This window comes from Haliotis asinina, chromosome 2 (assembly GCF_037392515.1).
Source record: "Haliotis asinina isolate JCU_RB_2024 chromosome 2, JCU_Hal_asi_v2, whole genome shotgun sequence".
In the NCBI taxonomy this organism is placed as follows: Eukaryota; Metazoa; Mollusca; class Gastropoda; order Lepetellida; family Haliotidae; genus Haliotis; species Haliotis asinina.
Window position 1 is genome coordinate 2,908,016 of NC_090281.1, and position 13,954 is coordinate 2,921,969.

The 13,954-nt window shown below is 37.3% G+C and overlaps 1 protein-coding gene across 1 annotated transcript in view; it reads left to right on the plus strand.

The window, feature by feature from the left end:
* The first annotated feature begins 744 nt into the window (after window positions 1-744).
* LOC137273127 (transforming growth factor beta receptor type 3-like) overlaps window positions 745-13,954 on the plus strand; it is a 94,110-nt gene continuing 80,900 nt past the window's right edge. Inside the window, exons 1-2 of the mRNA XM_067805595.1 lie at window positions 745-906; window positions 1,408-1,582. Of these exons, the coding sequence (XP_067661696.1) occupies window positions 1,501-1,582 (82 nt within the window). The 5' untranslated portion in view covers window positions 745-906; window positions 1,408-1,500. The remainder of the gene's footprint in view (window positions 907-1,407; window positions 1,583-13,954) is intronic.

Sequence of the window (13,954 nt, forward strand, 5' to 3'; positions counted from 1 at the left end):
AATGCTTTGAACTACCTGTAATAGACATCAACCTGCAGGATGTAGTTTAGCATTAGACTTCCTGTTGCCTCAATGGGTGAGTGAACAAAAAGGTAATGGTGACGGTAAAAAAATAGGTCGTCAATGGGTAGGATACACAATGAACATTATGCATATGTTTTACTGAGCCAGTGCACAATATGTGTAAATGTAACGGTTTCTACTATTTCATATACCTTGCGTCCCAAATGCAATGTTTACTAACAAATAATTAATTTATCCCGGGGTGGGTTTTTTTCAAAGAAACGTCCTATAATGCTTATGTGACCGCAAATTGCAAAAACCCAGACATCCAATTGCAATGGCACTCTCGAAAAATAAAACTGTGAACGCTAGAAATGTAATTGATTAAAAAAAGGTAAACTTTCCATCGCTGTTAATCTCGAAACAAAACAAATGTTGATTGTGAAATTCTCAGCGGCGTCTTGGCATTGTTGACGTTCTATCGAGTGTTTGGTTCGAATCAATTTAATTAATCTGTTCACATTAATAAAACATTCTCGATCACGTAGATTCACCCTTTTCGGGGTGAACGTTAACGCGGTGTTAAGTGAACAAATCAACATTATAGTATTTTCTATCGACCTGGAAACTCCGAGCTGAGTCACACAGCAAGTGCTTGTCCCAATTCCGCTCAATAGATGGCGCTGCGATATGAGGTCATGACGTCAGAATTCCTTTTATGGAATGGGGTTAATTAACCTCGATGAAAATGACAACACTGCGCCGCACAGCGTATCGCTATATGTTTAGAGCTTGGGCTGACAGCTCGCTGATTTAACTGTTTTGTTTTGGATTCAACTGTTGTTGTAGTGGATTTTACTCGCCATCTCACAGCTTGCACGTTAGGAATTGAGTCTACACGTGGTGAGTACTGCACTGTTTTTTCGGCATTTCAATGTTGTGGGCTACCAAAGCTAGATTACTGCTAAATGAGTTGGTACCATTTGTTCCATGTGAATCCAAGCATGTTCTGATCAGGTTCCTCGTGGACGTGTAACTGGGCTGGACGGATGATTGTTTGTTAATGTAGAAGGGGTGGGTAGCACTGTTATGCTGGATTGTTTCCTGTAACACGCAGCGGACGAAAAGCTTTACCCGCATGATCCACGGCCGGTCCGCGCCATCTTTGTTACGGTGACCCGGGAGAAGGAGATCTCCGATGATGTTTTGGTGTGATTCTATCTTGTATTTGGACGTCTTTCAAATCTAGACAGTCAGAACTCTTGCTTTGGGCATGGACAGCATCAAAACACAGTGCTAGACACGTAACCAGGCACGTTGCCTTTTACTAATGTTAAACTTGTTTGAGAGAGATGAGGTTGTTTACACGCGTGAGGTCGCCATTTTCTCCCCTCTCTGTTTCAGGTCGACCGGTGTGAAGTTTTAGGTGGCCCCATGAATCCCTCAATACATCATCTTGGATATACACAAAGTTGTAAAACCTAACGCTGGGCAAATATGCTGCCCCCCAAATACTGGATATCGATACTATTAACTTTGTGGATTGCTGAGGTTACTGAAGGGAGTCCTCGGGATCGAGGTAAGTACTCAGCTTGCCAAAAAAGTCTACATCAACATTCTTTTGCGCGTCAAATTCTTCCCAGCAGTAAAAACCGACCTGTTGGTGTTAAATCGACTATAAACACAGCGCGCAACGTGATGTTACAACATGCAGAACAATCAAAACATTGTATCAAGGTTCGGGCTCCACAATCAAAACAAACAAATCACTTAATCAATAGAGCAGTGTGGTTATAAATGATTACACAATCACAGCACCTGTAGTCAAAATATTACACCTTGCATCACCAGCTTATCTATTCCCATACTCATTGCTAATCACTGTCATTAGCCTAATCACTTCCATTCATTCTGATGTGTCATGTTGCCATCTGGTACAGGGGCTGTTGTGCCATGTTTGACTCCTGTGTAGTGATGATAGCGGATATTGTTATATCATTAGATATCTACTATTGTTTTTTTATATCTTAAAGTGATTTTTAAACAAGTCAATGATGCAAATATTGACACATATGCAATCCAGAAATCATATTTTTTGCACTAAGAATTTGTTTAATATATTGCACTCTTCTAACACAAGATGAGAATTTTAGCAAGTTTTCTGCTTTGTGTTTCCTATATATGCTCTGTGGTTGAGATTTAAAAAAAACCCCACAAACTATCAGTACATTACATTGGACAACTCTTCTAGTAGTAGAACACACAGGCTTTCTCCATTCACTAGTCTTGTCATACAGATCCTGATACAAATATACTCAAGAGAGCTTGTGCAAGTCTAGGATTAATGGCAAATCAGAATGAAAGTCACTTTGATCCTTTTCTGATATGATTCTTTTATGATTCTGAATTAGGAACATGTTTTTTTCTCAGAAATATTTCGGACACTAGATGTTGGTCTACCCATTCATCTAAACATTGTTTAGAAATATGCTCTTAGAGTACACATATGAAAATCTTACATTTACAGAGAAAATGTGAGTTGTACATGTAGCATGCAGGAGGGCAGAGGTTGTGTTCAGTGGTGTGCAAGTTAGAGGTGTTTGATGCTTGGTAAAAACCCAATAGATAAACTAACAAACAGGTTTTTGTCATGTGAGTGTAAAGATCAGGTTTCTGTATCTTCCTATTTTGGTAATATATTAATGACATTCTTGTTACGTTTCATATCTTCTCTAGTATATGCACGCAGGTAACCAAGATAGAGTTGTGTGTACAACAGGGCCACTCATTCATGGGTTGGTGTGGGGCCTTTGGAATTTAGAGGTGTAAACAAGAATACTTGCAATGTTAATGTCAGTGGATTGATGTAATAGTTACTGTTTCAGTATCAGTATCAATGTTCATTGAGGTTGATAATCCCGCTTTCACTATATTATCCTTCCTTCAATATATAGTCCCCTTTCAATTCATTACCCCATTTTCAGTTTCAGTGGGAAGGGGCTGATACAGCTTTTTCAGAATGGAGGGGTGCACTCTATTTAGGAAAAAAGGGTTGGGGAGGGAGAAGGGGTGGTTGGTGTGCACACTTCATTTTCTTTGAGTTTCAAAGGTCATTGAACAGAACTTGAGGACAAAAGGGGGCATGCATCCCTGCACCCCCTCTCTGGATCTCCCTATGATAGGTAATCATTACTTAAAATTGGATAATTTCTAAGTATTACCCTGTGGCATCTATTACCTTTTAATCATAACAGTTTCAGTGAGTGAGAGGGTCGTATTACACTGCTTTTAGCAGGATTTCAGCAATATCATGGCAGGTTAAACCAGAAGTGGGTTTCACACATTGTACCCATGTGGGGAATCAAACCTGAGTATTCGGCGTGATAAACCAACACTTTCACCACTAGGCTGTCCAAGCACTCCTGTAACATGAGAATGACATATTGTCACATAAACATGGAATTTCAAACCAGAATGAAGTTAAAAGGTTTGGAAGTTACTTTTGATAGTGTTATCAATAGAATTTAGATATGGAGTTATTCTATATTCATTGAACTTTAACATTCTCATTGTGTGTCTTACATATATTTTCACATCATGAAATTAGCGTGAAAAATATCAGAATTAGTTTCCAGCAAGCCATGCTTTTGATGAGAAGCGACTGACTGAATCAGCTGGTCAGGTTGTGTGACATTTCATCATCTGGAAGATCTGCAGATACATGCTGATGATGTCGGTCACAATTGACAAGTGACAATTATCAAGCTGTTTAGGGTATCCTAGTAAATGCTGGCTATTGATGAGGATTCATTATCATGCCTGTTTTTGTCATTTCCTTTTCTGACAAAAAGTAGTCTGTCAGTGGATCTTCTAAATACTCAGATATACTGAAATGTTTTGCTGTCCAGCAGTCCATTCTTGCTGTCTAGTAAATTTATGTTCGTGTTTTGTGATGGAAAGAAGTTTTAGGCAGCATAAAAAAGTTAAATGTTTCTGGGGCACATTTTCTTTCAAAAGTGGTGAGGGCGGTATGCCTTTTCTTTAAATATTTGATAGAAAAAAATAATGAGAAAAAAATAAAAAATAGGGAGGAACACATTGTTATGTATTTCTTTTACTTTCAGAAATACAGCTTGGCAAGTTTAGCACATGTTAATGAGTTACTTGTAGATTAAGTCTCTCTTTTTTACAGACACTCATCCTTATACATGTTATATGGACAAGTGGTTGATCAGGACGCGGCAAAGTCAAAGTTGTTTTTATTAATAGCAATGAAAAATGTTGCACACACAAATAAATGTAATGTGCTGATATCTGAGAAACATTTCACTTCTTTATTTAGCCTTATGTCCTTCAAGATGGTTGTTATTTGAACTCTCTGTTGATTTACAATCATTGATAATTGTATATCTATGTTATTGATATAGTCATGTGAAATAATTTCTTTTAATTTCTTATTGTACCAAAACTAATTACAATACATTTACCTGAAAACAATTTAACCAACAGAAATGTATGCACTTTATGGATTGTGTTTATGAGAACTGCATGTAGTGTTTGAAATTAGGGATGAGAGGCAGGGATCACTGTGGAGCAAATGGTCTTTGGTAGGAAATCGCTTCTTTAATCTGAAAAGTGCGACTTTGAGAAGAAATTGTTGGATATTTCTATATTATTACATGGTGTAAGCATGCATATGTAATGGGAATTTCTCCCCATGTTACATTTTAAAGGGGATATATTGTATTTCAGTGGGTAGAAATCCCCCACATCCCTGCTAAAAGTGGAGAGTGGCCAATTTAAAAAAATGAGGAATTCTGGGTAGTTAGATTCAGTCTGAAGGACAGGGGGACTCTTATTTTGAATCACTGATGACATAGATCACATGTGAGAAAATTACCCAGTTGAGTGGAGAAGATAGATTACCGTGTCAGTATGTTGAGCTTGCAGATGGTGACAGCTACATTGTGTGATTATTCCATTGTTTTAACAAGCAGATGAAACTGATAACCGTTAACTCCACAGGTACCGCGATCCTATTACGGCAAGCAGAACACCTAATACATGTGTAATATCATTTAATATTGACAATAAGCGATCATCCATTGTTTTAGTGAGCACTGCTTTAATGCCGAGAGAACTGTAAAGCAAACGAGTTGTGCAGATCAATACTCTGCCACAGTTCATGATATTGACCAGTCCGCGTTAGGGGGGATGCATTTGGAGGGGGATGCTGCGCTGAGGTCCTAATGCAGGATGGATCCTGGTCATCAGCTGGGTGAACACGAGGGGCAGATCTAGGAAACCCATGTTGCGCCATGCAGGACGCCACGAACAGTCAGTCACTATGCAAGTGATGTATCTCATTTAATATGTTATCCGTTAAACATAGGTTTGAAAGGGATAAATGTAAATCTTGTTCAGTACAACTACAAAGTGAGAAAATTTCCATGGTTAAACATTTGTTATGCCTAATATTATTTTGGTCTTTTTTCTCAAACTTTCATACTGAGTGGTGAGACATTTACTCATTGGCTGTTGAAACTACAATTCACCTATACAGTCTGGGTTAGCTGGTTGTAATCTGTCTTTGGCACATGTGTTAGCTAAATTGAAATTTTTTGTCATTACAAAAGTGTATTTAAGCTGTTATTGACCCAGTTTCCTTATTAATAATTCTTTCCATCGACTATATATCCATTATCAATCTTGTCAGGCACCTGTACCTAAAATACATTCCACCTGCCACAAAAACATTCTGTGCCAAAACGTTTTACAAACTGACATATACTGTTTGACTTTGTTACACTGTAAAGTCAGTGATAGATTCCTGCATAACCAGTTAAGTAGATAAACACCATTTTAATGAACATACAGGCAAACATGAGTTCACACTTTGATTCATCATCTGAGCCATAGGATTCAGAAAAAAGATAAGGTGTTATGAATTTCAGAGAAAAGTGGCCCTAAACTACAAATTGGGAGCATAAAAGAATTTCCCATAATTTGCTACAACACTGCATGGCAAACGATGTAAGACAGAACATGCACAGAGGCAGTTGGTTGTAAAACAGATATTGAGTCTCTTAATTGAAACTGTTGTACTGGTGCTTGAACGTCATCTGGTGGCATTTGAACAGTTTCATACATTTTGACTGATTACATACAGAAATTAATCTTAAGTGGTAGCAAATTATGAAGCATCATGTTTCATGGCCAGTCAGGCATTGTGATGGATGTGCCATGTTTTATGTATTTGTTATTAGTTTTGATGTATGGAGGATGTTTGAGGAAATCCAAGGTGCAAGCATCAGTACCACATCACACTGAAAGAGTGGAAAGGTTGAACACTTCTGTCAACCTCCATGGTGGTATGCTGCAAATATGAATTTCTGTGAATAATGTGGACTGAAGTCAAAAGTATTTGCAACTGCATCACTCAAAATACCTGCCCGGATTGGGTCATTTCCAACACAGACTGCCAGAATCAGATTCACCTGCTAGATGGTCAGATTAAAATTTGGGCATGTATGTGAAGGTATTTTGTGGGCAGGTAAGTTTTGGTCAGGGCTGGTTTTACAACTAACCAAGGGAGTTTCATAGCCTGCTAACTTCCAGTTGTTTATGGTCTGAGTGAGCCTCGAGTAGGACCCCATCGCAGGGGTCTGCTTATTTATGAAACATACCTTGTTGATAGTAAATTCAAGGATCAAGTAGGGGGAATGGATTATCAATGAGGTTGGTTTATCTGCAGTAATACTGCAGTAGTAATGTATTCAGTACATTTATGGTTTATATGTCACTTCAAACAGCAACTTTAACATGTGTGTGTTATTTGTTTCCAAGTTTTCATACTCTATACTGGTATGCTGGGTTTCATTTGTTTATTGTATCAGCAAAACACAATCACAGGTGACATGAATTGTTTTCATAAAATCTATTAATTATCTAAATAGCTTGCTGACTTGAGCATGTACAATGTGTGTATTGTTGTAAGTAACAATCTGTATTATGAAGCTGTTCGTAGAGACATACACAGTAAATTGGCTAGTTGATCCCGATCTCGTGGTGATGCCTCGGTATAATGGAGTAATCTCCTGTACGAATACACCCTTTCAGAGGAATGATCACATTCAGTCATGCCTGTCACATATCCAGATCTGACATACTTTGTGTTCTGTATCCTAAGGGAGTGTATAATTTAACTGTTAAAACGGTGCTTGCTGATCGGAGAAGTGCACTGTACAGGGTCATGTAGTGAGGGCAGTGTGTTTAAGATAGTGTATTAGATTTGTGAATATCTTATTTAATTACTTTTTGACACAATTGGGTTTAATGACTGTCCATTTTTAGAATAATTTTTCAAATGTATTTTAGGGATTGCAACTTTTTGCTGATCTATGGATTTCCTCCAATTTAATTTCAAATTGATCAATTCAGTCCCGTATTCGATGACACAGTATTTTGTGTTCATCTGAAAATAGATTTTCCTGTTGCCATCCCTGATATTGTGTGGTTTATTCTGTTTTAGTTTTAATTGGAAGAAAAGATTGAACAATGATATACATAATGCTTGTTTTAGATAATGAAAATTTGGAAGTATTGTTATGCATAAATAATGTTATACATACTGTTATATAAGGCAGCTGGTAAATTCACAGCGTCATCAGCTATGTTTTTATTGGTATCGAAATGACCAAGAATATTTGGATGGGCAACCAGTTGGTCAAGAATGCACCAGCATGTGAAACATGTAGTGGCAATGTTAACTATAGAATTAGGAATGTAGCAACCTTGTTAATAATAATCACAAAACTTCTCATGGTCTCTAACTCCAATTTCCCACCATCACTGTCTGTCTAAGGGAGGAAGCTCTGAACCTCTCTGATTTTACCCCAATGCATTTGCAATATCCATGACAATGATTTTTACATCCTACTCAGATTGAGTCTAATGTACGTTGTCAGTCTTCATGTTCATGTGACTGTAACACTCACTCAAAATGACTTAGAAATGGTGATGCTGTTGAAATTTGCTCACTGTAGACTTGTCTTTAGTAGAATTTAAACAAATTATAATCTGTAAAAATGCAGATCTTTTTTTCTACATACTTATGGCGGGAAATTACCGTTAGAAGTCATATCAGTATTCTCTATATTAGGTTGGATAGTTAAGGATTATTTTATTCTTTTTATTCAATGTATACAATGTATAGTATGCCACTTGTCTATTGATCAGGAAGGTAACCATCAGTTGTGAATGAAAGTATGTGTATATCTGGAATTATGCCTTGGAAATAATCACAAAACTTGTATATTTTCCCATTGTATCAGCTCACAGAATAATATTACAATGCGTATTGTTTGAACAGTGTGTTGTGGTATACTGGCATTCCAGCAAGAATTTCTCTCCTGGTTGGTTTGAGAAGGGGCAGTGGTGTAGCCCAATTATTCAAGGTTCATAGTCGCCCAGGTTTGAAGATGTGAATTCGAGTCTACACATTAGTGCTATGTGTGCAACCCATTTCTGGTGTCCCGTGCTGCAGTATTGTTGTAATATCGCTGGAAGCAGTGTCAAACTACAGTCAGTATTCCTCTGGACACCATACACTGTACTTGTATATTGAGAGATCTGCACGTGACAGGGCATTTATTGGTAAATTGAGAGAACAGCATCCCAGGGAGTAATGACATGTACTCCAGGTTGTATTAGAGGGTTGGGGGTAGGTTTGTGATGAAAGGATTGGGGATTTGATCCTGAAGTCATTATGATGAGGTTTGGTACTAGGCATAGGGACCAGCCATTAGGTTTGTTCCTTTTGGAGTGGAATGCGATCAGGGACATCCTGGGGTCCTGATGTTTGTTACTGACTTTTATGGTTTTGGAATATGAGAACGTCTTGGGTCCTTGATGTTTAAGACATTTATGTCTTGATACTTCCTTTAACACTAGGTCCATAACAATGACCCCAGAATCATGTACTTAATTTCAAACTCTGCTCAGGCAACTGACAGAAAGACATTCAGGAGCATGACTGAATTGGAACAGCACTGAATCCGTTAGCATCCTGTAATATGGCCATGTCGACAAACAAGATTAATGGTTGCGTCAATATTTAGATGCTTGGTCCTGTTCCAGCTGTCCATATTTCTGAGCAGGCACTCTGAGGAAATGCAGTGCTTTTCAACATGATAAAGCTGCTTTTTGCCCGCTGAGCCATCATGAGCAGATTGTTATTTCTCCATCTTCTTGACCTGTTTACAGGCATTCATGTTCTGTTGGCAATTAACATTGAGGTGGAGTCACTAGGGCTCAGTGGCCACCTGTTTAAGTGATCGGTTTAGGGGAGAAGGATAGAATAGAACATCACTGCTCAGAAATGGTCATGCTTTTGTCTTTTTTTTTTTTCAAGGTCACAGATTTTGTGCCCTTGTCTAAAAAGTGAGAGCTCTGAGCACAGTTGAGGATCGGGTTTTCATGTTAATGGACCTGCAACGTCAAGTTACTGGCTCTGAAACATGGTTCCTTATTCCTTGTGTAATTTCGTTAAGTCCATGTAATGTACAATGTTTACAGAATCAGTACTGACTTGGACAGTGTGTTGTTATTTTATAAATTAGATGTGTATATCCATGGGAATATTTTTCATCAGTGGAGGACTGACTTAGGACAGGTTTACTGGGTCCAGATGCCTGCTCACAGTCTCTGAACTATATTGTCCGTTTTATCCCCCCGGCATGTAAGACCGTTCTTTAAAAATCCTTTCTTTGTTTTTCTGCAAAACTTGGTAGATATACCAATCAGAATCTACAATGGTACCTTTTGCTAGTTAGAGGTTTTTGTGATCTCTTAGTTTCTCAGTTTCCATGGAAATGATTCAGACTTTGTCTCAAAAGTGAGAGGTGTGTTTTGTTTCCGGAGCACATCTCAAAAAGTTCCTAGTATCTGTAAGCAAAACTTGGTAGATATATGTGGCAGACCCCAACGTGGTGCCTTTTACTGTTTACAGGTTTTTGTGATTTATAGTTTCTGGGTTTCCATGGCAACGTTTTGGACTTAGTCTTAAAATGGAGGGATGGGTTTCGTTTCTGGAGCACAACTGGAAAACTATTTAATATCTTACAGCAAAACTTGGCAGATATTTGAGGCAGACTACAAAGTGGTGCCTTTTTCTATTTACAATGTTTTGGCATTTTTATTTTTCCTGGTTTCCATAGAAACAATTCTGACTTAGTCTCAACATATCTTAAATATCTGATTGGAGGTATGTGTTTCTATGAGTATCGTATATTGTTAGGGTTTAGTGTTAGTTGAAGTGTTCAGCAGGATGTCTTCATATCATAGTTTTTCCATCAGTTTCTCTGAATGCATAGGACTCGATCAACTGGTATAAACAGGATATCCAACAAGCAACGTTGTAAAGAGAGTAACACTGTTGTTTAGATGCTATGGGCTCTAAAACAAGTAAATTCAGTTAGGCCCTTTATACAATGTCAGTGACAGAAACTACAAGATATGTTAGTTGTTAGTCCTATCACTACATATGAAGTAAGCCTGCATTTGATTGGCTTCATTGGTGTACAGTAGCCAGTGACAATGCATCGTTGACAGTCTTTAAAAGTTACAACGTTTGAAGTCCACTGGAGATTAGGCAGTAGTTTTGTCTAAGATAAATTTTAGGAACCTATCTAACTTACGATTCATATATTAAATCTGTCACCTTTCACAATGCTTGAAAACACTTATCACATTTTAATTTTTCCTATGTTATCGGCAGGAATAAAATCATAAACTGTTTTATGTTTTCAAAAACAATGATTCTCAGAATTTTTGACAGCGTCTCCTCAATGAAATTGTCAAAGAGCAAAGAACTGTTCTGAGGACATCCTCAAATACATTGAATAAACTAACGAATAAAATCAACAAGAGCATGCATAACAATTGTTAAATGTGCATGTAAGTTACTGTTTCTATTGTTTTGTGCGATCATGTATTGCACGTCAAGTCACTAACAAATGACATCTCGGCTTTCGCTGCCTCAATCTTGAAGCTCGGATATGATGTTTTGTGCACAAACATACTCACGAAGAATTTTGTCGCAGGTCGTAATCAGTACAATACATCCACCAAGTTCCATAATTTATGCATAGGTAGTGATGTCTTGCTTAACACATTAAGTATAGCATTATTTTATCGAAAACTTTCGTCTGCATCTAAAATGTTTTTGTTTTCAAGAATGGTATTCATTGTTGTAATATAATATCTGCCTTGGATCACGTGCCCGATCCTTATAGCAGACTGTGGAGGTAAAAGCATCATTAGAAACCAGTTTTTATCCAATAAGATTGTTAGTTACAACTTTGAAAATACTCGAAAATAGAGATTTTCCGCTGTTGTGTCATGTCATTGTCATAGAGTAGAAAGCCACTGATAACAGGAAATTGGCGACCATACATATCATTTAAGAAATTTTTTATGGTAATTTTCTGATTAAATCTACGTAAAAATGAAAATGGAATTTTAAGAAGAAGGCATGGATATATTACAACATGTTACAAATAGAAGGAAGCATCATAGCTTTTGCTTCTTTTGGGGTTTATTACACTGGGACATTACAAATTTGCGATTTCATTAAAAATATATTTGTTTAAATTGTAGTAGTAGTATTTGGATAACATGATAAAAATAAAGTTCATATTTATCTAGATTAGAATTAGACCTTTCAAATGGTGTTTGAGATGAGATAAGATAAGATAAGATAAGATAAGATAAGATAAGATAAGATAAGATATTTATTGCATAGCATTCCATCAAGGAACAGGAGCAATATTCTATAAACTACAAATATGAACGCAGTAGTTACAAACATATAGAGACATGAGTGACATACATTACAACAGTATATCATATGCAGTATCATCACATGGAAGCAATATGAGGCAATACACAGAATTCATTTAAAATTGTAAATGTCATGATATATTTTAGAAATAATTTTGGGATTTCTTTGTGAAAAAAATGTTAAAAATTGTTCTATTCTTGAAAGTGTAGGAAAGTTTTGATTATGAAAAAGCAATGTTTGTAGAAGTGACTCGCTTTCTTTCCTGTACTTAGTACAAGATATTAAATAGTGTTGTTCATCTTCTAAGACATGTAGATGTAGAAATAACGTTTTACAAGCTTGCAGCTTCCTTTATAAACACGGACACCTTATCAAAAATATCATATATTTCTCATGGTGGTGTTTTTTTTGTATTCCAAGTTCCTAACCAAGGCAGTTTGCTGATAGACTTCTGTTACACTACATGTGCTATCCCTACCTTGGACTGTTCTCATTATCAGTATTAAAGTGTTTATTAAATTAACATAATGTATGTGTTGAGACTTGACTGGTCACACACACACTTTCATGGTTAATATTAATTGACCGCACATACTGACAGGAACTTGCTGGTAATCATGCTGCCATGTCGAAAATGACTTTTATCTGTGAAGTGCCCACTGATTCCAAGGTGTGAATGTCTTGGCAGAACAGTGATGAGGGATGTACATCCATTAAAATAATCAGTTTAGTGAAGAGTTCCAAGACTGATCCAACTGCTGTCGTGACCTGTGCTTTTGTTTCTTCTATTTGGGCCACCTAAAAGTGGTTTTTGCTACTAACCTTCAAAAAGTGGTGGCCAGACTTGAAACACTTGGTTTCTGTCACTGAATATAATACTGATTGTGGAGATTAATGCATTTTCAGAAACTGAGGAAAGTCTCTGGACTTAACAGGTAACAGATTACGAACTTCTTTCTGTTAAGTTTTTCATTTTGGAAACTAGAAGTTAGTCTGGAAAGCTAACGTTATTGGCTACATATTTCTACCAGTTATTGAAACGTCACTGGGTCACATTAGTTTACATTCTAGGACATGACTGATTATCTTCTGAAATATCCTGCACATTTCTTATAATTAAGTAAAGATAGTTGAGTCAAGAATTCATCTTGCTTGTTCGATGTCCTAAACTCATGGAAAAATATAAGATTTACATGTTTCACATAGCTGGTACAGGAATCTTTACATTTCATTGCTGGATAGAAAGTTCTATATAGAAAAGCAGTGACAGTGAATCGATAGGGCTGCATATTTACTGTCCAGGGCTTAATTATGTACAGTCAAGCGCACGCAATGACCGATGGTTTGTCATGGAGTGCCAAGCGTGTGGGGTGTTCACTGTTCTAATAGGGAGATCCAGTCCAGGCACAGTATCCAACTTGCTGGTTATGTGTCCCCAGATAAATTACATGGCCTCACTTGACCTGAGCCTGTCAAGGACCTTAGGCACTGGTCAGCTACACTGGCCATGGGATACTTCAGAATAATGTGATCTTGGTTTGCAGAGCTTCAGTAAACAATCTAACCTTGACCTTGACCTGGTTGGTTTCCCATGAGCCTGGAAATGGTGAGGGTTGCCAACTGACCACTAGCCCAGGGCCAAGAGCTGTAGGGGAAAAGGAAAATTGCTATAAGCAGTGCTTTGCTGCCTTTGGTTAGAATTGGAAGAGGATTTTGATAATTCTCTTTGAATGTGTCGTCACGTTCATGTCCTTCACAACCTACCTCATGAGAATTGAGTTTGATGAAAGTTTTGATAAAAGAAGGGATATATGGTTTTCCTCTCATGTATTTCCTTTCTATATCTTTCTACCTTTCTACCACGTTGCTGCGGCTGACTTTTCACTCACATCAGAGAAGAAAACCCATTAACATTGAGCAAAAATATCTAAAAAATAGAAATTCATATATTTCTCATCACTGGTGAGGGATGACATGTATAAGCATGGATTACTAAAAACACAGCTTCCTGAACATAATGTAGATGCAGACCATAAGTAAATACCTAACTATGTATTGTATGAGCAAATTACAACTTTACTTCATCACAGTAGTGTATGGATGACATTA